This window comes from Haliotis cracherodii, unplaced genomic scaffold (assembly GCF_022045235.1).
Source record: "Haliotis cracherodii isolate W230 unplaced genomic scaffold, xgHalCrac1.p SCAF_13, whole genome shotgun sequence".
Taxonomy (NCBI): domain Eukaryota; kingdom Metazoa; phylum Mollusca; class Gastropoda; order Lepetellida; family Haliotidae; genus Haliotis; species Haliotis cracherodii.
This window is the reverse complement of record NW_027266268.1, coordinates 29396434-29423255: the sequence shown is the minus strand read 5'-3', so window position 1 is coordinate 29423255 and position 26822 is coordinate 29396434. Positions and strand designations below refer to the sequence as shown.

At 38.9% G+C, this 26822-nt stretch overlaps 2 protein-coding genes across 2 annotated transcripts; both read right to left on the bottom strand.

Annotated features, from left to right (window-relative positions):
- Positions 1-730: 730 nt before the first annotated feature.
- LOC139458599 (snaclec 5-like) lies at positions 731-3855 on the bottom strand. The gene is made up of 3 exons (XM_071240026.1): positions 3597-3855; positions 1450-1635; positions 731-942 (listed from the first exon to the last, which is right to left on the bottom strand). Exons 1-3 carry the CDS (start codon positions 3853-3855, stop codon positions 731-733), a joined length of 657 nt encoding a protein of 218 aa, XP_071096127.1.
- Positions 3856-14991: 11136 nt separating this feature from the next.
- LOC139459154 (snaclec 5-like) lies at positions 14992-22508 on the bottom strand. Its single transcript, XM_071240610.1, has 3 exons — positions 22250-22508; positions 16230-16415; positions 14992-15215 (listed from the first exon to the last, which is right to left on the bottom strand). The coding sequence occupies exons 1-3, from the start codon at positions 22506-22508 to the stop codon at positions 15004-15006; spliced, it is 657 nt and encodes a 218-aa protein (XP_071096711.1). The 3' UTR covers positions 14992-15003.
- Between the last annotated feature and the right edge of the window lie 4314 nt (positions 22509-26822).

Sequence of the window (26822 nt, the reverse complement as noted above, 5' to 3'; positions counted from 1 at the left end):
ATGAGCATATAACAACTATTCAAAAGCATATCCTTGATATCCGGAATTAGACATAATTTTCTAAGGCAGTAATTCAGTAATTCAGTAATTCAAACCTTGTAAATTTAGAAAGGTGTCGGTGTACAGCACCTGTTACAATCAAAAGAAATGCATTGGAAATACTCCATCAACTTTTGAAAATATTTACAAATATTTCACTTTCTCATGTGAATTAGCTACATTTTCATTGGTACAATGTGTGAAGCCTACTTCTGGCGTCGCTATGATGTTGTTGTGATATTGCTAAAAGCTCATTTACTCATTTAATAAACAGAATTATTAGTACAAAGATTATGTGTTTACTTACTAATCTTGTCAGCATGTGTGTAATCCATCAACAGGTTTCAACAATTGGCTCATTCAGATTACCATAATATTTTTAATGTATGATCATGGGGAAGGTCAACAAAACAGGTACATTAACATTTCAATGGTTCATGAATTGCTGACCTGAAAATTTCAGTTTGTCCTTTGCGATGAAGCTTCACAAACTACCCGAATTTAAAGTAGCTCCTTAAGCCTCAACAACCTATGTCAGTGAAAGATATATGCCATCTATATCAATATAAATACCGAAGTCTACACACTACTTTAAATGGTTAGATCACTTAGATTATTTTAAGCAACAAATATTCACATGTTCTGAATGAGGCATGTGTAGACTTAAAATTTTAGCTTGTCCATGCCATTTTCAATGCAGTGTGTATTTACAAACAAACGGATAGTTGTTGTTACACCTGACGTCATCCCAACCCTGGCTGCGGTGTGGGTTGTAACATACACAGTTACTTGTACGACTAGATAATGGTTCCCCTGGGTTCCAGTAGTTTGATGTCAAGGCCGAGCCATCTACCCAGACCCAGGCTTGTTCCGAGGCAATGTCATTCAATCCAATCCATACCACTGAAAGCCAAAGTAAACAGTGAATATTTGTGTATTTAACCTATGTCAAATTGTCTGGGCGCACATGTTAGGTTGTTTGTTTGTTTCCCAACTGATTAAAGTTTCACCCAATGAAATAATGAACCTGAAAACATACTCTATTTGAGTTAATCACCCCTTTTATTGTCAGTGCCAAATGATCGGAAATATATGCAAGGGCAGTTCAAGCCTTTGCTACAGTAAACTACGTTTATAACGAATACCCTTATAACGAACTGACGGATATGCCGAAATGGTTTTTTTGTCCCCCTCCATATGATGGATATATGCTGTATATGTGCTTATAAAGAACTACAGTTAATATAGCTGCAATATTGCTGAGTGCGGCGTTAAACAACAAACAAAACAAAACAAACTAAATTGAGAGCTTAAACGTAAATTTATCCAATAGTTAGGTCTGGCTTATCACATCAATAAAACTGTCAGTTTTAATGATCAAAGTATTTTTATAGATACACTAAGACTTACCTCCTGCAGATATTAACGATCTCATCAGGTCACGTGATCTGTCATCATGGATAGGAATCAAATTAGCACCGACAGACGCACATTCCTGTTGGGCAGCATTCCATTCTTTCTTTTCAGTGTTATACCTATAGCATTGGTCAGATATTCTTGAAAAGTCATATCCAGAGTCTGCTCTGCAACCACGGGCTGTGTGGAACAAAACACTTTAGATGATATCATAAGACGTTCGTCAACACAACTAAAAGTGAATAAGGCAGACGCTTTTTGACATGTACTTTCAAACATGGAGTTCTACTGTAGATGTTTCTAGCAAATGTGAATATTATAGATATTTTAAAATGCAAATATGCGCAGAAAAATATTTAACTGATGTAAATATAAGAAAATGCAGAATATCATTAACACAATTTAGATGCAGCTCACACAGGTTAATGGTTGAAGTTGGCAGGCACAACAAAATACCCAAATGTTTAAGATTATGTAAACAATGTTCTTTAAATGTTGTCGAAGATGAATTTCATTTTCTACTTGTATGTTGTAAATATGACAATTTAAGGAAAAAATATATTGAACAGAAATACTATGTACATCCAAATAAATACAAGTTTATCTCTTTAATTTCACATGTGAGCAAAACGGCTATACAAAATCTCTCTCTCTTTATATATCATGCCATGTTATTAAGAAATGAATCCTTGTAACATTCCTAACCGCTTCCACATTGTCATGTATTCTGTACTATGGGCCTGTGGCCTTACAGTTATATATGAATAAACTGATTGAATAAAGTATCTGTTTTTGGAAAACTGCAATAGATTCGTAATTAAGATTTCGGAATAAAACGCCATCCTTGTTTTTGTAGAGCAAACAAAATTGTTTTGAAAAGCCAGATAGGTGCTGCTGGAAACGAGAAATGTGGGTAGGAGCAATGATACATAAAATATACTTCTCATAACAAAATAAGCATAAATTTGATTGAACTTCAAAATAATATGTTTTTAGCATTCTCAACTTAGACGTGATGTAAGGTTCTTGTGAAAGGACCTTTTGCAACACAGAATGTGGACAGAAAAGCAAAGAGTTGTCAAATGACCAAACGCAACATTTTCCAGCTGTGAAATGACGCCTCAACCAGTAAAAAAGTTGTCAATATGTGGGTATTGTTCACTCCTCTTCCACAAACGTCCCAAACCACAGTCTTTTGCATGTTTCGGTAGAAAACAGACAAAGGAGTGGACGGAAAACTGCGTGTCACTTGAGGGATGAGACATTGAGCGGGTGTCAATTATGATGTGGGTGTGTGTCATATGTGTATGTGTTGTCATTTTGACTGACATTAGTTCAAATATGAACATAAAAAATGAAACACTCTGGCCTAGATCTATCAGTTTAAGATCAAGGCCACCACGTCAAATTCTAATGTTCCAGTTTGAAATAGTTACTGTTGTTTTAAAATGTACAAGCTCACTTGAAAGTCTATCAAATATACCTTACTTGTGTGGAATCAATCTACACAGTTTGATGTTGTTAAGAATGTGCAGACGGACTAAAGCTTTGGTTATCGTTCCGTAGTCACGAGAGCTAGTGACTTTGAGGCGACTGGCGGCCTGGCAAACAGTTTGAACCACACGTGTTTGAATTTTGTATAAACAATAATGCCAAGTCATTTTATATTCATTGTGGTACTAATAAACATCAATCAAACATCATCTTTTTCATCAAAATTACACTACTTAAATTGTCGAAATATTAATGCCGCTCAAACGAACTATTTCGCATTCACTGAATCTTAATGTTGAGTGCTGACTGTGTGATCAGGTAAAATTCCACGGATTCGATGCGTTTTCACCAAGTATGAATATAATGAATGCGACCCCGTCTCTGTTATAAGAATAAACTGTTTCTCGTCTTTTAAGCTTCTCATTTTAAAACGTGACGATGGGTAATAAAAACAATAAACTACTCGTGAAAAGGAATGACAAATTATCTGTCCCTCATGAAATAAATGTTGAATGTGACTTAAAACTTTTATTTCACTTGGGACAGACAATCCGTCATTCCTCCTCACTCGAAAATTATTGTCTTTTTATGCCCCTGACCAGAAATAACATTACAGTTAGCAAAAGAGTAAAAACAGTTACACCTACCTTGGTCAGTAAGATAGTAGCCGATGCCTTCTGCTTCTTCCATTCCCCCTCGATGGTACACCCGGTCCTTAAGGGTGTAGGAGAGGTAACAGTACCTGTCATGTTTGTTATAGAAGAAAGAGTTACATCTTAAGTCCTCCGAACACAGCCCAGCACATTGGACACGAGACACAGATGCGTTGATTGGGATGGCGTCAGAAACTATCAGTCCAGTAAAGCCCACAATGTAGTTAACCGACACACATGGAAAACAAGACATCTTTCAGGATAACCTGTTCTTGTCGCCCTACTCTAAGTATGACAGAACTTTAGTTAACAGGAGAAAACATGCATATATTATTCAAGGCAGTATTACAAAAATCGATTTTTGTCAATGCTTTCGCAGATGGTCTCCATGCAATTAAGATGAAACTGAATGCATTGCTGCGTCTTTACGCTCAAACGTTTAATCAAGACAAAATATAATACTTACAATTGATTCTGTTTAAAACGGAATAAACTTTCAATTATCAGTTATGAAAAAGTATAAATGTTTAGCAAAGACAACTGCATCATTAACTTGAAGTGCTTTTGATAAGCTTGACTGAACAAAGTAGGAAGTTTGTAATTTTATTTTTTCAACATAATTTCCCTGCTTTTCAATACACTTCTTTGACCAGGGGTGGTCAGGCTCACTGATTTCGTTGATGCGTGTCATCCTGTTCAGATTGCGTAGGACCTGTGAAGGTTCCGGGGTAGAATGCATATTGGTCTTCAGCAACCCATGCTTGCCGTAAAAGGTGACTATGCTTGTCGTAAAAGGCGACTAACGGGATCGCGTGGTCAGTCTCGCTGACTTGGTTGATGCATGCCATCGATCCCAATTGTGTGGATCGATGCGCGTTATATCAATCACTGGATTGTCTGGTCCGGACTCGATTATTTTACAGACCGCCGTTATATAGCTGGAATATGGCTGAATTCGGCGTTAAAGAACAAACAATCACACAAACAGTCTTTGTACTGTCACTGGTCCTCAAGCTTACAAAGCATAGATCTTCTTTTGCTTGGATTGTTCAGCATCAACCTCTGGTTTTCCCATTTAATAAATGATATCTGATGATGTATCCAAATATACAGAAGTACTTTTTTAATGCAAATACAAGATAGGTGCCAACAACAGCCTTGTTTTGTAATACTTGTCGAATCATCAGCAATAACATGGATATAAATGTTACATAACAAGATGCAGAGGAGTGTGGGGCGCACTTACGACAGAAATAGTCATATGTGTGAGTTGTTGAATTCCTGATAGACAATATCTTTGTTAGATGAGGGAATAGATGATATAGACAAGTAGTAGGTACCCACCATGGGTACTTTTTGTACCACTCTCATAGCTGATCTCTGTTTCTTTGCATGCGAATTACACTGCTGCTACGAAGTTCAACCTCAAAATATATGGTACAAGTCATAACAGGAGAATAGCTTCGGACATCATTTTTGTTACTGATGCGTCAAATTTGGAAATGTAATCCGTATGTCTGCAATATAACTTTTTGAAAACTTCACAAAGGTCTTGAATGTTGTAACCCTGATCAAACACCTTTTGGGCAAGAGTCGTATGACGCTCTTTAATGTCTCTGTAGATAGAGCGTGCTCCATGTTACCTCAAAAGTTGCGAAATGTAAATAACAAAGGCTCTTCATGGTCTTGTTGAAAGTGCTTTGTCACTTTGAATCTTTATGCAAAGGTCTAAATAGATAATATGTAGATGATACATAGTTCCAGTTATATTGATGTCCTGGTGTCTTTCAACAATGCCAAGATAAATGAGTTTCTTCACGTCATCTAGTAACCAGGTTTGAAAGGCAAGGAAACAACTGTGAAATCGGTGTCCTATCTGGATGTATGTATAGACGTTAAAAATAATGGCAACCTCTGCACCATGCTATATGACAGTTTCGATTTTCCAAAAGTGAATTTCCCCTTCATATCGAACAATATACTATCAGCTCCAGCTCATGACGTTAACATTCCTCAGTTGGTTAGGTAGTGAAGAGCGCGTGCATTTTATTCAAATTATACGGAAAGACACATTTTGCTCACAGAGCCGGTCAGGTTATTTTAGAAATTATCTAAATATGACTCGTTGCTTTTGGCAGATATTTCTTATGGGTATGGAAGATAAGTTGTAGCAGTATCAAGATGTGATTTTAAGCGTCCCCGGAAAGATACTGCTACAACGAATTTGTTTTGTCGACTTGCTTTAACCTGCCATTGTAAAAGAATCAAAACAAATTCAAAATTGATAGAAACCGATTTTTGATCGAGCTGAGGTTAAGTTTGTCCTCTGTTACATGACTTTCCTTGACTCTGAAAAAGCGTGCGGCTTATTGCTTCAAAGCAGGGGAAAATTTGCTTAAAAAAGTACTTCTGTATATTTGGATACAACATCAGATATACTTTATTCAATGGGAAAACCAGAGGTTGATGCTGAACAATCCAAGCGAAAGAAGATATATGCTTTGCAAACCAGTGGACCAGTGACAGTATAATGTTTTTTTTATTGTTCTTTAACGCCGCACTCAGTAATATTCCAGCTTTATAACGGCTGTCTGTTGATAATCGAGTCTGGACCAGGCAATCTAGTGATTGACATCATGAGCACTGGCCTACGCAATTTGGATAGGATGACATACATCAATCAAGTCAGCGAGCCTGAACACCCGATCCCGTTAGTCGCCTCTTACCATAAGCATAATCGCCTTTTACGGCAAGCATGGTTTGCTGAAGACCTATTCTGCCCCGGATCATCTCGGGTCAATGTTTCATACTTAGATCTATGCATAAAGATTCAGAGTCACTGTATGACAAGAGGGATGACAGACTGATTTGGAAATAGTTTGAAAACATGAGTCAGGATGTTAACAATATTACCTTCCTGCGTCTCTCTGGTAAAATGTTTTTTCTGCATTTCGCCTTTCACCATGCAACTTAATAGTACCGCTGACGCATACATACATGTATCAGCCATTGTGTTAGTTCAGGTTGATGCTGAAGCTGTTGTAGTCGGTGCAGAAGTTGTAGTAGTCAATGTAGTTGTTGAAGTAAAAATGGGAGTTGGGGTTGTGATAGACGTAGGTGCTTGAGAAGATGCTATTGCCACAGTGGTTGTGGCTTTTGCAGACGTTGTTGCTATTACTGTCTCAGTAGTTTGTGGTATTCACACACCAATACGTACACAGCTGTGTTGACTGATTGGTACAAATGGGCAAATGGGCAAATGCAAAAACGGACCGTGTAAAAACGGCCTCACATTTGGCCAAAACGGCTCCAGAAAAAAAATGACAATAGGATAGATTATTACATAATTTGAAACACTAATATGGCACAAATACTTTATATACATATAGCAATACACAAATTGTCAAATATTTCACAAATGTCACAAACAATTTTTCATGTGTATTAGGCACATTAACATTACGTGAATTTATACTCTTCAAAAAAGGAAACGCGAAACGGATATTGTTGGCCATAAAAGCAAAATAAACGGACAAAGAGGTGCAACATGAAGAGTTTAATGTGTTATAGTGTCAGTGACAAATGTTCCGGATCAATAGGACATGCAAACCATTATTCGGGAAACACGTACGATACGGAAAAAAACGTACTCAGTGCATTAACAGAAGGGCCATGGAGCTGCACGTGCAACAGCACTATGAACGGTTTTAAAGTGCAGGGAGGGGGGATCCCGATCTGCTGTAGCCAGGGTCTTCAATGTAGCGCCCGGCACCATCACAGGCCTATGGTATCGGTTTTAACAGCATGGGTCAACGCGTGATCTGCCAAGATCGGGACGACCAAGAGTAACCAAGAGTAAACCCCGCCCAAGATCGGTACATCTCTGGCTGCGCCACGTGAAAGGACGACCACAGCCACCTCAATCACATTCCGAATACCTGGACTGCCTAGAATCTCCGACCAGACCATATGAAACCGTTTAAGAGCAGCAGGTCTACGAGCAAGACGTTCTGTTCCATGCGTCATATTGAGTCGACAACATTGTCAACAATGACTGCACTGGTGTCGTCAACACAGAGTATTGCCTCAAGTGCGATGGAGAGATGTCTTGCTCAGCGACGAATCAAGATTTCTCCTCAGTCAAGGGGATGGAAGAGCACTGTTCTACATACGTCAGGGAGAACGTTACACCAGGAACTGCATACAGGAAGCGGACAGGTTTGGTTCGGGTAGCGTTATGATGTGGTCGGTATCTCTCATCATGGCAGGACAGGTTTGGTCCAAATCCAGGGCAATCTTACGGCTCAACGATACATCAACGAAATTTTCCCACTACACGTCCTTCCAATTGCAGACAACAGCAACGGTGTATTCCATCAGGACAACGCTCGACCGCATACAGCACGGTACACAAGATCCTGTCCACACAACATTAACGTTGATGTTCTCCCCTGGCCCTCCAGATTTCAACCCGATAGAGTACATGTGGGCATGAATTAGATAGACGGCTATGCCAACGTCAACCACAAGCCCGGACGTTGCAGCAGCAGCCTTTTGCGTTGAAGGCCGAGTGGGCTACCTTTCCCCAGGACGTGATTCGCACACTAGTCTCTTCCATGGGCAGGAGATGTCAGGCCGCTATACTCCAACAGATTGTTGGTTGGTTAACGCCGCACTCAGCAATATTCCAGCTGTATGATGGCGGGATTCCAACGGGGACCAAACGCGTTATTGATGGTTGCTGACGTTCACCTTGGTCTATTCCTGTGTACCAATAACTGAGATGACTACAATCGCAAAGTGTTCTCTCCACAACATTTTGGCTCAAACCCCGTACGGTTCCACGTATAAATGTATTTTCCTACCTCACACAAATCTGGCTTTACGTTTGTTTTTCTTTAGAAGTATATATACTGAGTTTCCAAACTCCATACAAATATTTCAGAATTGTATCACCATATGCATAGCTTGCAAATGAAGTGGTAAAAAAGCTTAGTGGTTAAAGCGTTCGCTCACAACGCATGAATCACATGGGTGAATGTGTGAAGCATGTTTCTTGTTTCCCCGTCTTGATAGTGTTGGAATATCGATATACGCATCGATCCACCCAATTAGGATTGATGACATGCAACAAGTCAATACGTATAATTAGACTGAATAAAAAGGTGTCAACGAAGGACAGTACAATAACTAGAATATCACAGATTCGATTTAAAACTAGCTGATAATATTTAAAAGCAGAAAGTATTAGTTGACAACACAATATCAAAGTGGGCTAGAGATCGTCAGTCACTGAAGGGTGACCACCCTACAAGGGACCATGGCGACCTACAATACCTTTGCTTCCTGCATGGACCCCAGCAGGATTTATATCACCCTACGATCACTGGCGATAGTTTACCATTTCAAGACACCATTTATGGATTTTATTTAAACACAATTGCATTTGCCTCTCAAACGTGTGCAGGTTCTTACCCCTAGAAGCATTAAAATCATCTACAAACAACGATCCATCAATTGAACTGATTAAAACCTTGGATAAACTGTTGACTTTGATGCTAAACAAAGTGACAAAATGCTGCCTTGTGGGACACCCTGATCGTGATTATAATAATCAGACAGGGTAGAACCCATGCAGACTTGAAATTGCCTGTTAACTTGGATATAAATTGAGGCAAACGGCCCCGCAATCCCAAATCATGTAAAATCTTTTAAAATACTGTGCTTCCATGCAGTACTTTTTCTGGATCGAAAAAATAGACACTTCATGTTGTTTGTTTATAATGATATTCTTAACGAATGACTCCAATCGAACTAAATGGTCAATGGTTTTGTGATATTTACGAAAACCACATTGAATATTTGTGATTAAGTTATTGTATTTTAGGTACCAAGTTAATCAATTATTGACCATGCGTTCCATGGTTTTGCAAACGCACCTAGTCAATGAAATTGGTCGATAATTGGAAGGTCACGTATGATCACGTATGGGAACAATAATAGCTTCACGCCATGAAGAAGGAAATTCTCCTGACATCCAGAGTTTATCAAATATTATCATACGGGTTTCTAAACAGGATTGCGGTAAATGTTTTAAGAGTTGATAATACATATTATCAGAACCAGCAGCAGTATCATGAGCTTTGCCCAAGTGCAGTATGGAGCTCATGAATAGAAAAGACTTCACTGTTATCTTCCCCATTATCTGAATTAAAAGGTTTCTTTTCCCGAGCTTTTCGTATTTTTTAAATTGAGGGACATCCTTAGACGAAGAGGAATGTTCAGCAAGAGTTTCACCAAGTTTATTTGCAATATCTGATTTGTCAGTTAGCAATTGATCCCCATCTTTGAGATAGTGGATGCTTCATTTAGTACCCTAACCTTTTATTTTCTGAATCATGTTCCATGGACATAGCCGTCCATGAATTACATACGGACGTACATAATTTTGCCAAGATTGGCGTTTGTTTTGTTTGAAAGTGTGCCAGGTTTTAGCATTTACAAATTTGAATTTATTGAATTTATTGAGATTATGGATCATTGGATGGCGTCGGAAATATTTTGTAGCCTTTTTCCGTGCCTTCCTAGCTTGTTTGCAATCATGTCGAACCAGGGTTTACATATGTAAGGATTTGACGAGGACTTCAGAATACATTGATCAGCTATTCTATTTTAGTTCATCAAAGAAAAGTTGTATCGGGTCGGGAACATCAATAAAAACTTCATATAACGCCCAGTTGGCTTCAGTAAAATTCCATCATGATGATGGAACATCAGATGGTGTAAAAGATTTCAATGGCCATAATCTCCTATGGGGGAGTACTGATACAAATAATAAGGGAAATGTCCTTGAAGATTTTATCTCAAATAATGATTTATGCATCTTTAATGTTGGTTCTAATACCTATCTGCATCCTGGCACTGGCACATACTCTGCCCTAGATATTTCACTGACAGATTCAAATATCTTAAATGAATTTGAATGGGCGGTCGACGATGACTTTTGTGGAAGTGACCATTTTCCAACAATACTTATAACTATCAATCTGCCTGACGAGCCACCTTCAACAAGGTGGAACTTAACAAAGACCAATTGGTCTCTATTCCAAATACTATGTGCTGAAAAACTAGAACCTGATAGTTATTGGAAACGAAAGCATTCATAAGTCCTCTGCAAACCCTCATATACTTAAACCATGGTTTGATAATGATTGTAAACAATCCATAAAAAATAGGAAGAAAACTGATAAATATTTCTGATGACATCCAAACTGTCCACAACTTGGACAACATTATAATCACGGGCGCCAAAGCGAGACGTACCTTAAAACAGAATAAACGTCAATCCTTGAGGAACTATGTATCCAAAATCAATTCCCGAACACGAATGTCCAAGGTGTGGAACATGATTCAAAAGATTAAGGGCAAAGGATCAAAATTTGGAGTTCGCTATCTCAAAGATAGATAGATACACTTTTAACTACTAAGTCTGAACTTGCGAACACACTTAGTGACACTTTGGCATACCATTCCTCATCGTTAAACCATAATCCTCAATTTCAAAGGTTTCGAAAACAACAGGAAAAGAAAAATATAAATTTTAACTCTGCTAATGGTGAGGACTATAATGAATCATTCTCACTCCATGAATTACATACTGCCCTAGTGCAAGCTCATGACACTGCAGCAGGAGCTGACAACATCCACTATCAGCTCATGAAACACTTGCCCGATTCATGTTTGGAAAAGTTACTTAATACACTCTTTTAACAAAAGAAACGCATAGTTAAAAAAAATGGATAAAAGTATCTACACAAAATATGCGTGAACATAATCAAATGAAATTAGACACAGTGATCCACAAAAGCATTGTCGTCATTGTCAGCATTAATTCAGTTCATTCATTGAACATGTGTAGCCACAAGGGGGCGTCATGGTCAGTACCTGGTCACACAACCTCTTTTAGCCGTCACTGCTCAACACCTCCTTGGCACAGATTGCACAAGTTTTCGGATTTTTTCGTGGGGAATTCTTCGCCATTCCTCCTGTAAGGCGTTGGCGAGTTCTGCCTGGTGACGTTGACGGACGCGTCGATCAAGTTCGTCCCACAAACTTTCAATTGGGTTGAGATCAGGCGATTTGGACGGTCATGAAAGGACATTGATGTTCTCATTAACAAGGAAATTAACTGTTGCACATGCTGTTTGGGGTCGAGTGTTGTCATGTTAGAACAGCTCCCTCTGGCGGGCCAAAGTTGGGAGGAGGTGAGGACGCAGAATTTGGTCAATGTATCGGTTTGCTGTAAGATTGCCCTGAACAACCACTGACTGTGATCTACCCGTGTAGGATATGGCTCCCCACACCATAACACTCCCTCCGCCAAATCAGTCCACCTGTCGAACGCAGTTCGGCGCAAAACGTTCATATCGACGTCGGTATACACGTTGTCTTCCATCCCGTCGTTGAAGACGAAAACGTGACTCATCGCTGAACCAAAAGCGTCGCCAGTCCCGGAGATCCAATGCCTGTACTCTGTTGCACCACCGGACACGTCGTTGACGGTCTAGACGTCGCAAGACAGGTCCAACTTTGGGTCGTCTCTCTCGAAATCCCACTTCCCTCTGACGATTTCTGATGGTTTGGTCGGAAATTCTTTGCATACCAGGCACTTGTCCTGCAGTGTCCGTTGCTGTAGCAAATCGATTCTGAAGGTGATGCAACCGGATGTACAGATCCTGGGCAGGGGTGGTCATCCTTGGTCTTCCACTTCTGGGATGATCTTGAGTCGCATTTGCGTGGGTATATCGATCCCATAGTCGAGATATGGTGCTTTGGTGGACGTTGAAGTGTCTTGCAACGGCAGACTGGGACTCCCCTGCTTGCAAACGTCCAATGGCGATATTTCGGTCAGCTGCAGTTATTCTTGGCATTTTTCGATCTCCGTTCACGTCAGAATCTTTTATAATCAGTGTCTCTACTTTTGTTTCCACGTGCATTGTGCTGAAAACTTTTTCTGAAAGCAATTTCCGTGCATCCTTTGCATTTTTGCTGATAAACGTTTACAAAAACATTATGAGAAGTGTTTGCGTGCAATGCACAACAAACATGACATGATTAACAGGAATCAAACATAAGAATTGTCTTTATGACGATTGCGGGGAAAAAAAATCTAATTGGAATTCTCAAAACACCTATGCGTTTCTTTTTTTTAAGAGGGTGTATATGATGAAATACAAATGTATGGACACCCGGAAATTTCCCTCCTTCGTGGAACAATGCTATTATTATTCCTATTCTAAAGCCTGAACGGGATCATACAGATCCATCCAATTACCTTCCAATATCATTAACTAGCTGTAAAACCATGGAACGCATGGTCAACATTCTATTAGTCTGGTACTTGACCATTAACCAACTGAGTGACACCCAGTGTGGTTTCCGAAAAAAACAGAAGTACCATTGACTCTTTGGTGCGTTTAGAATCATCCATTAAAAATTCATTGTCAACAAACAACGTTCTGTATCGATCTTTTTCCATCTAGAGAAGGCATATGAATAGCATCAAAATTAATTGTCTCGCTTTAAGTATTAAGCAATTACGTTTATGGTTTACTTTTTGTGGACTATTTCAACATTTCTCATCGTGTTAAGAATATGAATACAAAAGAAAGACAGCTACAGCCCTGACACATTCTTACCACACATCAAATGTCTGGAGTCAAAGTTCCTGAAGGCTTTCGACTTGTTAAAAGTCGTTTCATATTCCGAGTGGGGAGGGGATCAGACCACCATCCTTCACTTGTAGAGACCATTAATACGCTCCTAACTAGACTATGGTTCAATTGTCTATGGTGGATCTTACAAAAGAAAGTTAAAAAAATAGATATAATACTCCATCAAGGCCTAAGGCTCTCTCTTGAAGCTTTTAGGACCTCTCCCGTGGACAGTTTGTATGTGGAGGCTGATGAACCTTAACTCGAACAGCGCCGCATTAAATTGTCACTGCAATACGTTACTAAATTGCATTCAAATAAATCAAATCCAGCATACAATTGTGTTTTCCAGCCTCAATATGAACACCTGTTTCGAAATCTGTCCAACTTGATTCCATCACTTGGAATCAGAATTCTACCACACATCACTGCAGCAAGATCTAAATATCATGCACCTTACAGTCGTCTGTCTTCTCCCTGGCAGACGGTGAAGCTAGAAGTAGGCCTTATCCTCACCCAGATCAAAAAGTCCGAAACAAAGCCTTTGGTTCAACAGCAATCATAAAACCAATTACGAACAAAATACAATTCTCACAGATCCTTTTTTTCAGAACTGTCTCCTCAAGAATCCCAGGTAATAGTTCAATCTTCACTGCTGAGGCAGAAGCTATCTTAACAGCTTTGACCTATATTCATCCTATCATACTGAACATTTTAGAACTATATAATGATCATTCTACTGGCCAATGCGACATCGTATTTTGCTGGTTACCAAGTTATGTAGGCATAACAGGTAACTCAGCCAATGCTGCAAGTGAAGCAGCTCTTGACAAAATTTTATCTCCACTACTTATCCCGTACAGTGATTTCAAACCAACCATTAAGAGTTATACTCGGGATCTCATACAAAAGAAGTGGGACACCCAGGTAGAAAGCAATAAACTTCACGAATTAAAACCAACAATCGGTCATACCTACTTGGGTTGTCAGTCAAGACATGACGAGGTCGTTTTACAGACGGTTCACCCACGAATATCAGCTCATGACAGATGAGGACGAACCTCCTAAAGGTATCCCTTGTGATGAAAGGTTCACCGTCAAGCACATTATCAAAGTGTAAATCTGAAAGGTCTCTTTTCCCGTGTCAGCTGGCATCTCATTTTGATTTACTTGAAAGAAATAGGTCTGTATGATACATTTTACATGTGTAAGTGAATAATTAAATGCTCCTTTTAAATTTATTGTGATGCTATTATCATCTTACATTATTGAATTCTCTGTCCAGGAGGTTGAAGTACAGTAAAATTATTGCCCCCTTGTGTGACATGTAATTATCGATGTAACAATCATCAATCGTGTTTTTAAGCCATCTCATTGCTGAGTATTTTTTAATATTGGCAAGTATTGTGCACAACCACCAGTAGCTAAAGTGATGACATAACTCCTGCTTGGGTATCATGCAGGAAGCCGGGGTACTTTAAGTCCAGATGATCCCCATCGAGGTTAGCTAGCTTTGGTAACTGGTGGTCTAGTTTCTACCCCTCGTTTTAAAATTTTATACATGATAGTGTTTTGTTCAAATATGTTTCATAACTTGTTTGTAAATATGACTTTGCATAAATGACACAATTGTGAATGTTAACTAATGGTAAGTGTAGACTTAAAATTTTAGCTTGTCCATGCCATTTTTACTGCAGTGTGTATTTACAAACAAACGGATAGTTGTTGTTACACCTGACGTCATCCCAACCCTGGCTGCGGTGTGGGTTGTAACTTACACAGTTACTTGTACGACTAGATAATGGTTCTCCTGGGTTCCAGTAGTTTGATGTCAAGGCTGAGCCATCTACCCAGACCCAGGCTTGTTCCGAGGCGATGTCATTCAATCCAATCCACACCACTGAAAGCCAAAGTAAACAGTGAATATTTTTGTGTTTAACCTATGTCAAATTGTCTGGGCGCACATGTTAGGTTTGTTTGTTTGTTTCACAACTGATTAAAGTTTCACTCAATGACTTAATGAACCTGAAAACATAAACTCTATTTGAGTTAATCACCCCTTTTATAATCAGTGCCAAATGATCGGAATTATAAGGAAGGGCAGTTCAAGCCTTTGTTACAGTAAACAACGTTTATAACGAATACCCTTATAACGAACTGACGGATATGACGAACTGTTTTTTGGCCCCGCCCATGTGATGGATATGTGCTGCATATGTGCTTATAAAGAACTACGGTTATTATAGCTGGAATATTGCTGAGTACGGCGTTAAACAACAAAAGAAAACGAACTTAATTTAGAGGTCCCTTTTAGTTCGTTATAACCATAGTTTACTGTATTTATATTTTGCTACCTTTGAGGTACAGTTGAGCATACTCTTTCTACAAAGATTTCAAAGATCGCCATAGGACTGTTGTTCAGAAATTGTTAAATCAAGGTTACATCATTCATGGCCTCAGTAAAGCTTTCAAAAAGTTTTATGGTATGTATGTGGAGGACATTTCCAAAATTTGACGCATCGGTGACTTAAATGTCTGATGCAGTTCTCCTATTTTGACTTGTGTCATATATTCCTATGTTCCTTTCAGGTGAACAACTTTCTTGCCTTTGCATGTGTTTGTGACGGGTGCCACCGGTGGGGCAGGATTTGCTCACCTTTTCGCGAACATCTGGTATCATCACTATTTGAGAGTGATTCACAAATACAAGCTTATGAGATAGTTGGTATTGTACAGAGATGTAGAGAGATTTCTGATGAATATATAAAAGGGTTTGTTACTTTTAATAATGGAGTAAACAAACATTTTTACAATTTAAACGCACATTTATCCAATTGTTAGGTCTGGTTTATAACATCAATAAAATTGTCAGTTTAATGATCAAAGTATTTTTTATAGATACACTAAGACTTACCTCCTGTAGATATTAAAGATCTCATCAGGTCACGTGATCTGTCATCATGGATAGGAATCAAATTAGCACCGACAGAGGCACATTCCTGTTGGGCAGCATTCCATTCTTTCTTTTCAGTGTAATACCTATAGCATTGGTCAGATATTCTTGAGAAGTCATATCCAGAGTCTGCTCTGCAACCACGGGCTGTGTGGAACAAAACACTTTAGATGATACCTAAACACGTTCGTCAACACAACTAAAAGTGAATAAAGTTTCTGTTTTGGGAAAACTGCAATAGATTCGTAATTAAGATTTCGGAATAAAACGCCATCCTTGTTTTTGTAGAGCTAACAAAATTGTTTTGAAAACCCAGATGGGTGCTGCTGGAAACGAGAAATGTGGGTAGGAGCAATGATACATGTAATATACTTCTCATAACAAAATAAGCATAAATTTGATTGAACTTCAAAATAATATATTTTTAGCATTCTCAACTTAGACGTAATGTAAGGTTCTTGTGAAAGGACCTTTTGCAACACAGAATATGGACAGAGTTGTCAAATGACCAAACGAAACATTTTCCAGCTGTGACACGATGCGTCAACCCGCAGAAAAGTTGTCAATATTGTGGGTATTGTTCACTCCTCTGCATCAAACGTCCCAAACCACAGTCTTTTGCATGTTTCGGTAGAAAAACAGACAAAGGAGTGGACGGAAAACTGCGTGTCACTTGAGGGATGAGACATTGAGCGGGTGTCAATTATGATGTGGGTGGGTGTCATATGTGTATGTGTGCTGTCATTTCGACTGACATTAGTTCAAATATCAACATAAAAAAATAAAATTGAAACCCTTTCCCCGTGTATTTAAAATACTGACAATTCCCCATGTCAAAAATAATATTTGAATGGACGCAGAAAGAGTTATAAAACATTTGCTTGAACTGTCCAGCATAGTCGCTTCACATTAATATGACAGAAAATCGCGAATAGCGAGTAGTCACATATTGAGTATACCCCAGCAGATACGAGACGTTTTGACTTCCGTAACACCGCTCAAAATCCAAAGTTTCTAATAGTCAATCCAAAAGCTCTTCTTCACGTCATCATAGCCAAATAAAATACATCAAAGAACAAGAAAATCTGGTAAGGTTCATTTATCCAGTAAAACTTTAGACGAATTAGAGCTTACACTTGCACTATTGAATTATGTGTTTGTTTCTTTGTTGTTAAATACTGACCTCTCCCGCTCTATCACCATTGGACCATGGTGTTGGGGTCGTTTGGGATGAATATGTTGACAAGGAATGTTGATGTTGGAGCATTTTTATATACACTTCCAAGGGAGGTTACTATAGTCGCTTAATGTGTAAAAGCATGAGTAATATAAGCTGTCTTATGATAGTAGTATAATTATTATGGTAGATTATCAGTTATTACAAGAATTTAGATTTAAACACCCTAAAGTTGATTTATGCTGTTTTCTCAGAACAGATTTGTGTTATGAACATGACGTCAGAATATTACCTGGTTGTAATGAAATGGTTATTCATCAGAAGCCTATGATTGCATAATTTGTTTGGGGTAAACAGTACCTGACTGCCATGTGCGTTGAACGCATGCGCAGACATACTGTATTAAAACAGGAATGTGAAAACAATTGTTCATCTTATTTATTGGAATCATTTTCTTCAGGTGAGGAATCAATGCATAAATACACATTCCCCTTATCCAACAAATCATATAGATCATGTTATATGTCCAAAGAAGGATTTTAATTAAAGGTGGTAATCATAATTTGTTCCAAGCACCTACGGTATTCGGTAATAACATCAACAGTTTAAATCATAAGTCCCAAGCACGAGAATCTGATGGCACACAAGTTCAGTAGCGTGTATGACCTATGTGCGTTGCCACACAACGCCTCCGCATGGACCTTGTGATGCCTGTGAACACATGACCCCATTGTTGCTGCAAAATGGTGCCAAGATCTTGCAAATTCTGTGGTTGGTTCTGGAGAATGCGCAGACTTCTGCCAAGAGCATCCCAGACGTGTTCGATGGGATTGAGGCCGGGAGACCTTGACGGCCAGTCCATGACAATGACTCCCGCATTCTGAAGGAAATTCCTTGTCAAAATTGCTGTGTTGGGTCTGGCATTGTCGTGTTGGAAGATCAAACCGGGTCCATGTGCTGCCATAAAAGGCAGAAGTTCTGGTGCCAGTACCTGGTCGCGGTAAGCAGCAGCGTTGAGGTTGCCACGGATGTCAAGAAGCCTTGAACGTGCCTCGAAATCTGTCAACTTCCTGTACACAACACTGGGCGTAACGTTCATGACGGCGCCTCCACACCCTCGCCCTTCCATCAGCAAATCGAAGATTAAATCGGGATTGACGTTGATGTCTGTGTAATTGAGTCAGGCCCGCAGTATGGCCGTCGTGCTTGAAGGTGAGCAGCTCTCAGACGGTTTCGAAAAGTTTGCGCACTCAGTCTACCCCTAAACAGTTCATTTCTGGTTGATGTAGCCGTCAAAAATCGGTTACGGAGGTGACGTAAGACAATCTGACGATCCTCTGCATGTGACGTCACACTTGGTCGACCTGCCCGAGGAAACACTTACGATTCACCTGCACAAAGGCGGGTGTTATCTGAAGACAATACGTGGCCATAACTGTTTAAATACACAATAAGGGCCAACAATGATAACTTGTCAAAATGTTGAAATTTTAGAATTGTGAAGTTTTTAATTTGGTTCAGTATTTGTATCAACACACAGTCTCTCCGAAAATGTTGTTATATCATGCTAGTTTAATTTAGACATGAGATGGAGAATAAGTAGTTCTTTGATAGTTTTCGCATTGAATACAGTGTCGTTGATGCCTTAGTACAAAATAATTTTGTCGGAATGGAATTTTAGCGGGCTCCGTAAGTGTTTTAGCGGAACGCGGAGTAAGTCTATGAAGGGAGTAACGTCCCTTGGCTGTCGGCCACAGCGGAAGTAAACAAACTCGACGTCCCATTCAATGTAAGTTAATGGAAGGCCTAACTATGGTACAAGTGGTTTGATGAGGATATTCTTGTAGATAAGTGCGTTGTGTATTATGAAGTGAATTAGAAAGTTTTCCTACCTTTTACGCGCATGAAAGTATTCATTTGTCCAATGTTGACAAATATATTTGTGCAGTATTCCTTTTGTAAATACACATTTAAGGGTTACAACATTGTTATAGAATCATTGTGAGATTAAGAAATAATTATCTTAGCTTAGGAATAACAGTTGCATTCCAATTAAGGGGAAATAATTCTGTCTTGTTTCTTAACAATCAGCTGTCAGTTGAAGATGGTTTTTTTCAGTTTGTGTTCAAACGAGCACAGTGTTCTGTATCTTGTGTATGATAGTGTTATCAATATTTCTCTGAGATCAAGATAAATATTTCAGGTCAAATTTGATAAATTTGATCAAACATTTTAAGTATTTGTGTGCATCGTATTATGTAAAGGGAGATAACTCATCAGGAATTATTGTCCTGAAAGTTAATATTGGAAACAGTTAATGTTGATAACAATACTCTACAGTATTTCTAAGTTGAAATTGTTCACCTTGGTTGATATTTTCAGGAAATTTAGTTGTCCATTCAAGTTGTGAATTATTATTTAGATGGTCTTGCCCGTTCTGATCGGTACTAGTAACAACACTATGATGTATTAAGTACTGTATCATGTGATTATGTCAGATCTACAGATCTGTTTGTAGAAATTGTTGATGTAAGGCTTTGATTATGTGCGTTTAACGCATGCGGAGACATACTGTATTAAAACACGAATTGAAAACATTTGTTCATCTTATCTATTGGATTCGTTTGCTTCAGTTTCAGGGATGATGGCAAATGCAGATTGAGAAAGCCTGTATTTTCATTGCTTAATGACGCATTGCCGGAAATACATTTCCCCAGTCATCATGTTTATTAATCTGTTTCACACATGTTTCACACATCTCTGCCATACGAGATTTGTCATATTTGTAGATTAAATTTGATTGAATAAATTGTCTGCTATACCTGCATGTAAACAATAAAAGTGAAGGAAGGATCTTGTGAATTGGTTGGAAGAGTAGTGAACATACTACAGCCATTGAACAGTTTCGATGCCTTTGTGGTGAAAACTGACATGAGTGAGCGACAAGTCCCTCATTAAAGGCTTCGCGTAATACCTGAAACCATGACTTCAATGTCTGCCATACCTCAACACTTTGGTCTAAATCAATGTCTGCCACGCCCCAACATTTTGGTCAAAATCAGTCAGATCTTAGTTCTGGCTGCCGCTAAACAAAGATCTGAGGACCTCCCATTACGGGTCACATCAGACCGACCTTTCACAAACTCTGACAGACCAATGGAATTACTGAGAAGAAGTCAACAATAGCCAATCATAATTCAGCTTTCTTCTGCTCTGTGGCACTAATTTCAAATTGGCGACTACGCTTCGAAAAATATTGTCACAAATTCTCGATTAAAAATTTGAAATCTGAACAAAAGAACATTCTCGAATGGCTAATACGTGGTATAGATTGTATAGATTTAGTCGTTGATCCCATAACTATCGTTCGGAATAGCCCGTTTTATATTTTTTGAGGTTGTATGATGAGAAATCACATTCTGACTGTCACTTTCATGATCTGGTAAGCAACGCCCTGATTGGTCAGATGAAAGGTTGTTCTGACGTGACCCGTTATGGGATGTCCTCAGATCTTTGTTTAACGGCAGCAAGAACTAAGATCTGCTTTTAAAGAGATTGGGAACATAAGGGATGTTATCCAAGAAATCATTAAACATCAAATCATCCAAAATTGATTGTTTAGAGGTAGTGAGAACGAAGATCTGATTTTAATGAGATTGTCATGTTCCTAAACAAGCAGAAAGATGTACATGATGGCGACATTGACAAAATCCTGGCAGAAAAATAAAATGCAAATACTATAAAAGACATTATGCTCAACATGCGAGTTGTCAGGTACAAAAACACGGTGTATGATTCACTGTCTGTTTTCTGGCCCGATATAGGGTGGCCTATTCAGCGTAAATATTTCCAAGCCTGCTGAGTTGGAAGTTGAATCCAGTGCACCCAAACGTCGGCACATTGGTGACATATCTTTGGATTCAGAAGGAACTCTTGCTCAAATGTTCATGGTTTATGGACATTTACGTTTACCTTTCGTGAAAATGCTGCATAAACACTCTGGCCTAGAGCTATCAGTTTAAGATTAAGGCCACCACGTCAAATTCTAATGTTCCAGTTTGAAATAGTTACTGCTGTTGTTTTTTTCAAATTGTACATGCTCACTTGAAAGTCTGTCAAATATACCTTACTTGTGTAGAATCAGTCTACACAGTTTGATGTTGTTAAGAATGTGAAGACGGACTAAAGCTTTGGTTATCGTTCCGTAGACATGAGAGCTTGTGACTTTGAGGCGACTGACGGCCAGGTCGACTGAGAGAAACTGGCAAACAGTTTGAACTACAACTGTTTGAATTTTGTATAAACAATAATTCCAAGTCATTTTTTATTCATTGTGGTACTAATAAACATCAATCAAACTATATATTTTTCATCAAAATTCATTACACTACTTAAATTGTCGAAAAATTAATGCCGCTCAAACGAACTATTTCGCATTCACTGAATCTTAATGTTGAGTGCTGACTGTGTGATCAGGTAAAATTCCACGGATTCAATGCTGTTCACCAAGTATGAATATAATGAAATGCGACCCCGTCTCTGTTATAAGAATAAACTGTTTCTCGTCTTTTAAGCTTCTCATTTTAAAACGTGACGATGGGTAATAAAAACAATAAACTACTCGTGAAAAGAAATGACAAATTATCTGTCCCTCATGAAATAAATGTTGAATGTGACTTAAAACTTTTATTTCACTTGGAACAGACAATCCGTCATTCCTCCTCACTCGAAAATTATTGTCTTTTTATGCCCCTGACCTGAAATATCATTACAGTTAGCGAAAAATAAAAACAGTTACACTTACCTTGATCAATAAGATAGTAGCCAATGCCTTCTGCTTCTTTCAGTTCCACTCGATGGTACACCCGGTCCTTAAGGGTGTAGGAGAGGTAACAGTACCTGTCATGTTTGTTATAGAAGAAAGAGTTACATCTAAAGTCCTCCCAACACAGCCCAGCACATTGGACACGAGACACAGATGCGTTGATTGGGATGGCGTCAGAAACTATCAGTCCAGTAAAGCCCACAATGTAGTTAACCGACACACATGGAAAACAAGACATCTTTCAGGATAACCTGTTCTTGTCGCCCTACTCTAAGAATGACAGACCTTTAGTTGACAGAGAAAACATGCATATATTATTCAAGGCAGTATTAATTAAATCGATTTTTGTCAATGCTTTCGCAGATGGTATCCATGCAATTGGAGGATGAAACTGTATGCATTGGTGCGCTTTTACGTTCAAACGCCCAACTAGATAAATGATATACTTAGCTTACAAGTGATTATTTTTCAAACGGAATAAACTTTAAATTGTCAGTTATCAACAAGTATAAATGCTTTGCAAAGACAACTACGTTATGAACTTGAAGTGCTTTTGATAAACTTGACTGTACAAAGTAGGAAGTTTTTAATTTTATTTTTCAACATAATCTCCCTGCTTTTCAATACACTACTCATATCCATAGTGAATCTTTTCATTTCAAGTCAAAGAGAAGTTTTCTGAAGCCACACTGAAAAACCTATTCACGACAGCTTTGAGGTCATCGTTGTCGTCATAGCGCTTTCAACTAAGGTGTTCTTTCAGTTTAGGAAACAAGTGGAAATCACTTCGTGTCAGGTCTGGCGGGTGAGGAAGCTCTTTGAAACCACATTGTCGCACATTTGCCTTTGCAGGTCGAGAGGTGTGACAAGAGGCACTATCATGAAGTAGTAGAACTCCAGAAGTCAATATTCCTCGCCTCTTTTCTTTGATAGAATATCAGCATAGTATCTTTGAAACCACATTGTCGCACATTTGCCTTTGCAGGTCGAGAGGTGTGATAAGAGGCACTATCATGAAGTAGTAGAACTCCAGCAGTCAGTATTCCTCGCCTCTTTTCTTTGATAGAATATCAGCATAGTATACACCAGTAATCGTCTTTAGACAAGGATCACGGCCTTTTCATACCAGAATACAGTGGCCATAACTGCCTTCACTGATCTTAAAGACTTTAATGTCTTTGGTGCCAGAGACGTAGAATTGTGCCATTCAATTGAATGTTTTGACTCATAGCGGTAGACCCATGTTCCATTACCCGTTACTCATCTCTTTTTCGATTTTAACGAAATTCCCCTCAATTAGCTCTAAATTGTTTCTGGCAATGTCTGTACTTTTTCCTTATGATCAGAACTTAGAAAATTTGGCACCCAAACAAGCAGGTATCGTATTCATCTGTAAATGTTCAGGAATAATAGTTTCAGTGGATCCATGACATGTGTCTTCCTTAAGTTCAGCAATGGTTATACGTCTATTTGACAGTATAAGGATTTCTATCTCCTTGTTTGAATCTTCATTGATGAAAGATGTGGGACGTCCAGACCTAGGGGCATCATCAAGGCTTATTCTACCAGCCTTAAACATAGCTGCCCAACGTTCAACGGGGAATAGCTAGGGCACTTATCCCCCCATACACCTGTGACCTGCCGTCATGAATTTCTTGGGGAGCACTTTTCTCTAAAGTAAACCACTTGATGACTGCTTGGTACTCGTTCTTTTCCATTTCTGTGCCCATTTGGACCCCTATCACGTTCAACATTCTGTCACTAATATACAAACGGCCTCAACAGACCAAATACACTTGCAATGAACTACTCAAACAATGAACTCCATTGACAACTTCACTTTGTTGTGGCCCATAGTTGAAAGTTAGTCAGGCTAAGAACTTTTTGAACGGTCCTGAAACTGCCATTGAAACAATTTTCATAAAAAAAGAAATGTTCGTTGTTGCAGCAAGAAACACAGTACGATATGCTCACCAAATGTTAATTCGTATTTTCGTTTCCACAATGTTGCAGCGTTAGCGTTAGCGTTACCGTTATAAGACATTCGATGGTGATGATGAGGTTCAGAAAACTACAACGAGAAACAAAACACTTCCTAAGTTTTCAACACAAATCTGAACAGTTTAAAGTATACCAATATTCTAAATCAAAGTTGCATAATAATAATCATTTAAATCAAATGTTTCATTTAACGCCTAATCATCTTCTGATGATGAGGTCAAATGTGTCCATACCACCTCCAGGTCATTTTCAACGTGACGATTTCTACATGCGACAGAGATGGCGAAGGATTCAATATCTTGCAAATGTAATCTGGTCTCGCTGGCGAAAATAGTATCTGGTATGACTCTGTCAACACAACGTACAGCAACACGCATTCTGATGCAGGGGATACTGTGCTGCAACCTATCATTCCCGTCATTGTGCAACAAATAGGCAACGAGAAATCCGTAAAGACATATGCACTGTTGGACAATGGTAGTACCGGTTGTTTCATCACAGAAGATCTCAGATATGAATTTAGAGCTAGATATACCAATTCAATGCTGAAGCTGCGAACGATGCATGGTATCAGTAGAGTAAGAACCCCGGCAGTGGAGGATCTCATTATCTCCAATATTACTGATATAAATGCAGTGTAATTACCAAAACATCTGGATTAGGTATCTGACTGTGACCAACTGGTATCTCTTCCTTCGTAAACGTTCCTGGTAATAAACCTGCATTTCTATGAGTAATATCTCAGATGATGATATTGTTCTGATCATGGATCATAGCTTACCAAGAGTGCACTGGCCAATGGGACGAGTGATCGCAACCGAATCCGCCATAAGATGACTTGTGAGAAGTGTATTATTGAGAACACTGTTCAAAAGGTGAATTCCGTAGACCAGTTCACAAACGTGTGGTACTGCTCTCTACAAGTGAATGAGTGAGAATATAATACAAACAGAGAATGTTACACAAGGAACTGATACCAGCATTTTGCAGTGTTATATTGTGTGAGTTCTGCTCCTTCTAAGTTTAGTTAAACATTTATGTTGAAGAGGCCGAGTGTGTACGAGCAGAACACTTAGTCTAACGTTTCGAGCTATTAAAAGTATAACATAAGTATAATATTTTAAAATATCAACATAAGTCCTCAAGTGTCTTTGGTTTAATGAGTAAATCACTTGCACCGACAATTTAATCATGTGTTACAACTGAGGTACAGGGTTCAAGCCCAGCAAGCTGCCTAATTTTTTGCAGCTGGCTGAGGGAAATAGATTTCTCAGCAGGAGAAAATGAATCCATCATACCCCGACACGAAGAAAACGGGCAACATGTCCGTGAAGACCAGTGTGGAATAGGTCTTCAGCAACCCATGCTTGCGGTAAAAGCGTAAGAGGCGACTAACGGGATCGGGTGGTTAGTCTCGCTGACTTGGTTGACGCATGTCATCGTATCCCAATTGCGTAGATCGATGCTCATGATGTCAATCACTGCATTTTCTGGTCCAGACACGATTATTTACAGCCCGCCGTCATATAGCTGGAAAATTGCTGAGTGCGGCGTTAACCAACAAACAAACATGTGGATTTCTGACCAGGATAATAAATCCCTTTTCCCTGCTTTGAAGCAAAAAGCTGCACGTCTTTTCAGAGTCAGGGAAAGTCACGTGACAGAGGACAAAGTTAACCTCAGGTCGTGCAAACATCTGTTTTCTATCAATTTTGAATTTGTTTTAATTCTTTTACAATGGCAGGTTGAAACATGTCGTTGAAACACATTTGTTGTAGCAGTATCTTTCCGGGGACGCATAAATTCACATGTACCTCTAGTGATACTGATACAACTTATTGCTATTCCATACCCATAAGAAATATCTGCCAAAAGCAGCGATTCATATTTAGAAAATTTCTCTGATTAGTTCCCAATTGCGTGGATCGATGTTCATGTTGTCAATGACTGGATTGTCTGGTCCAGACTCGATTATTTACAGACCGCCGTCATATAGCTGGAATACTGCTGAGTGTGGCGTTAAACAGCAAACAAACAAAGGAACAATCCAAGCAAAAGAAGACCTATGCTTTTTAAGCTAGAGGACCAGTGACAGTACAAAGATTGTTTGTTTAATTGTTTGTTCTCGGCATAATGTTCGACATATAGGGAAAGTTGTCCTACAGTCATGTGGAGAGTGTTTTGTCACTCTAAAGCTTTATGCATAGATCTAAATATGACACATTTCTAGTTCAGGTGGGTAAATCAGTGGAAATTGGCTACTTGATGGTTATTGAACGGTATCAAATTATCAATCTACCTGAAGCTGAAGTTCAACTTCTTGGACAAATAACCTTGATTTGGCTTTGACAATCCGAGCAGAAATTCCGATTGATAAGCGTAAAGAAACAGAAATAGTAACGGTAACATTCTCGTACTCAATAGTAAGGTAAATGTTGAAGCAATCCCTCTTGTTATACAGTATTGTGGATTGTGTTTTGTTACGCTGAATCCTTATGCATACATTAAATATTGATTAGAGCACTGGCACGCATTGTCTGTCAATATGAAC

What these genes read in the sequence shown, in the direction of transcription:
- LOC139458599 (XM_071240026.1), bottom strand. Translation starts at nt 3,855, where the DNA reads ATGTCTTGTTTTCCATGTGTGTCGGTTAACTACATTGTGGGCTTTACT. An exon ending in CTACTATCTTACTGACCAAG is followed by an intron (nt 1,636 to 3,596) that starts GTAGGTGTAACT and finishes TGTTCCACACAG; the next exon opens with CCCGTGGTTGCAGAGCAGAC. An exon ending in ATCGTTAATATCTGCAGGAG is followed by an intron (nt 943 to 1,449) that starts GTAAGTCTTAGT and finishes TTTGGCTTTCAG; the next exon opens with TGGTATGGATTGGATTGAAT.
- LOC139459154 (XM_071240610.1), bottom strand. Translation starts at nt 22,508, where the DNA reads ATGTCTTGTTTTCCATGTGTGTCGGTTAACTACATTGTGGGCTTTACT. An exon ending in CTACTATCTTATTGATCAAG is followed by an intron (nt 16,416 to 22,249) that starts GTAAGTGTAACT and finishes TGTTCCACACAG; the next exon opens with CCCGTGGTTGCAGAGCAGAC. An exon ending in ATCTTTAATATCTACAGGAG is followed by an intron (nt 15,216 to 16,229) that starts GTAAGTCTTAGT and finishes TTTGGCTTTCAG; the next exon opens with TGGTGTGGATTGGATTGAAT.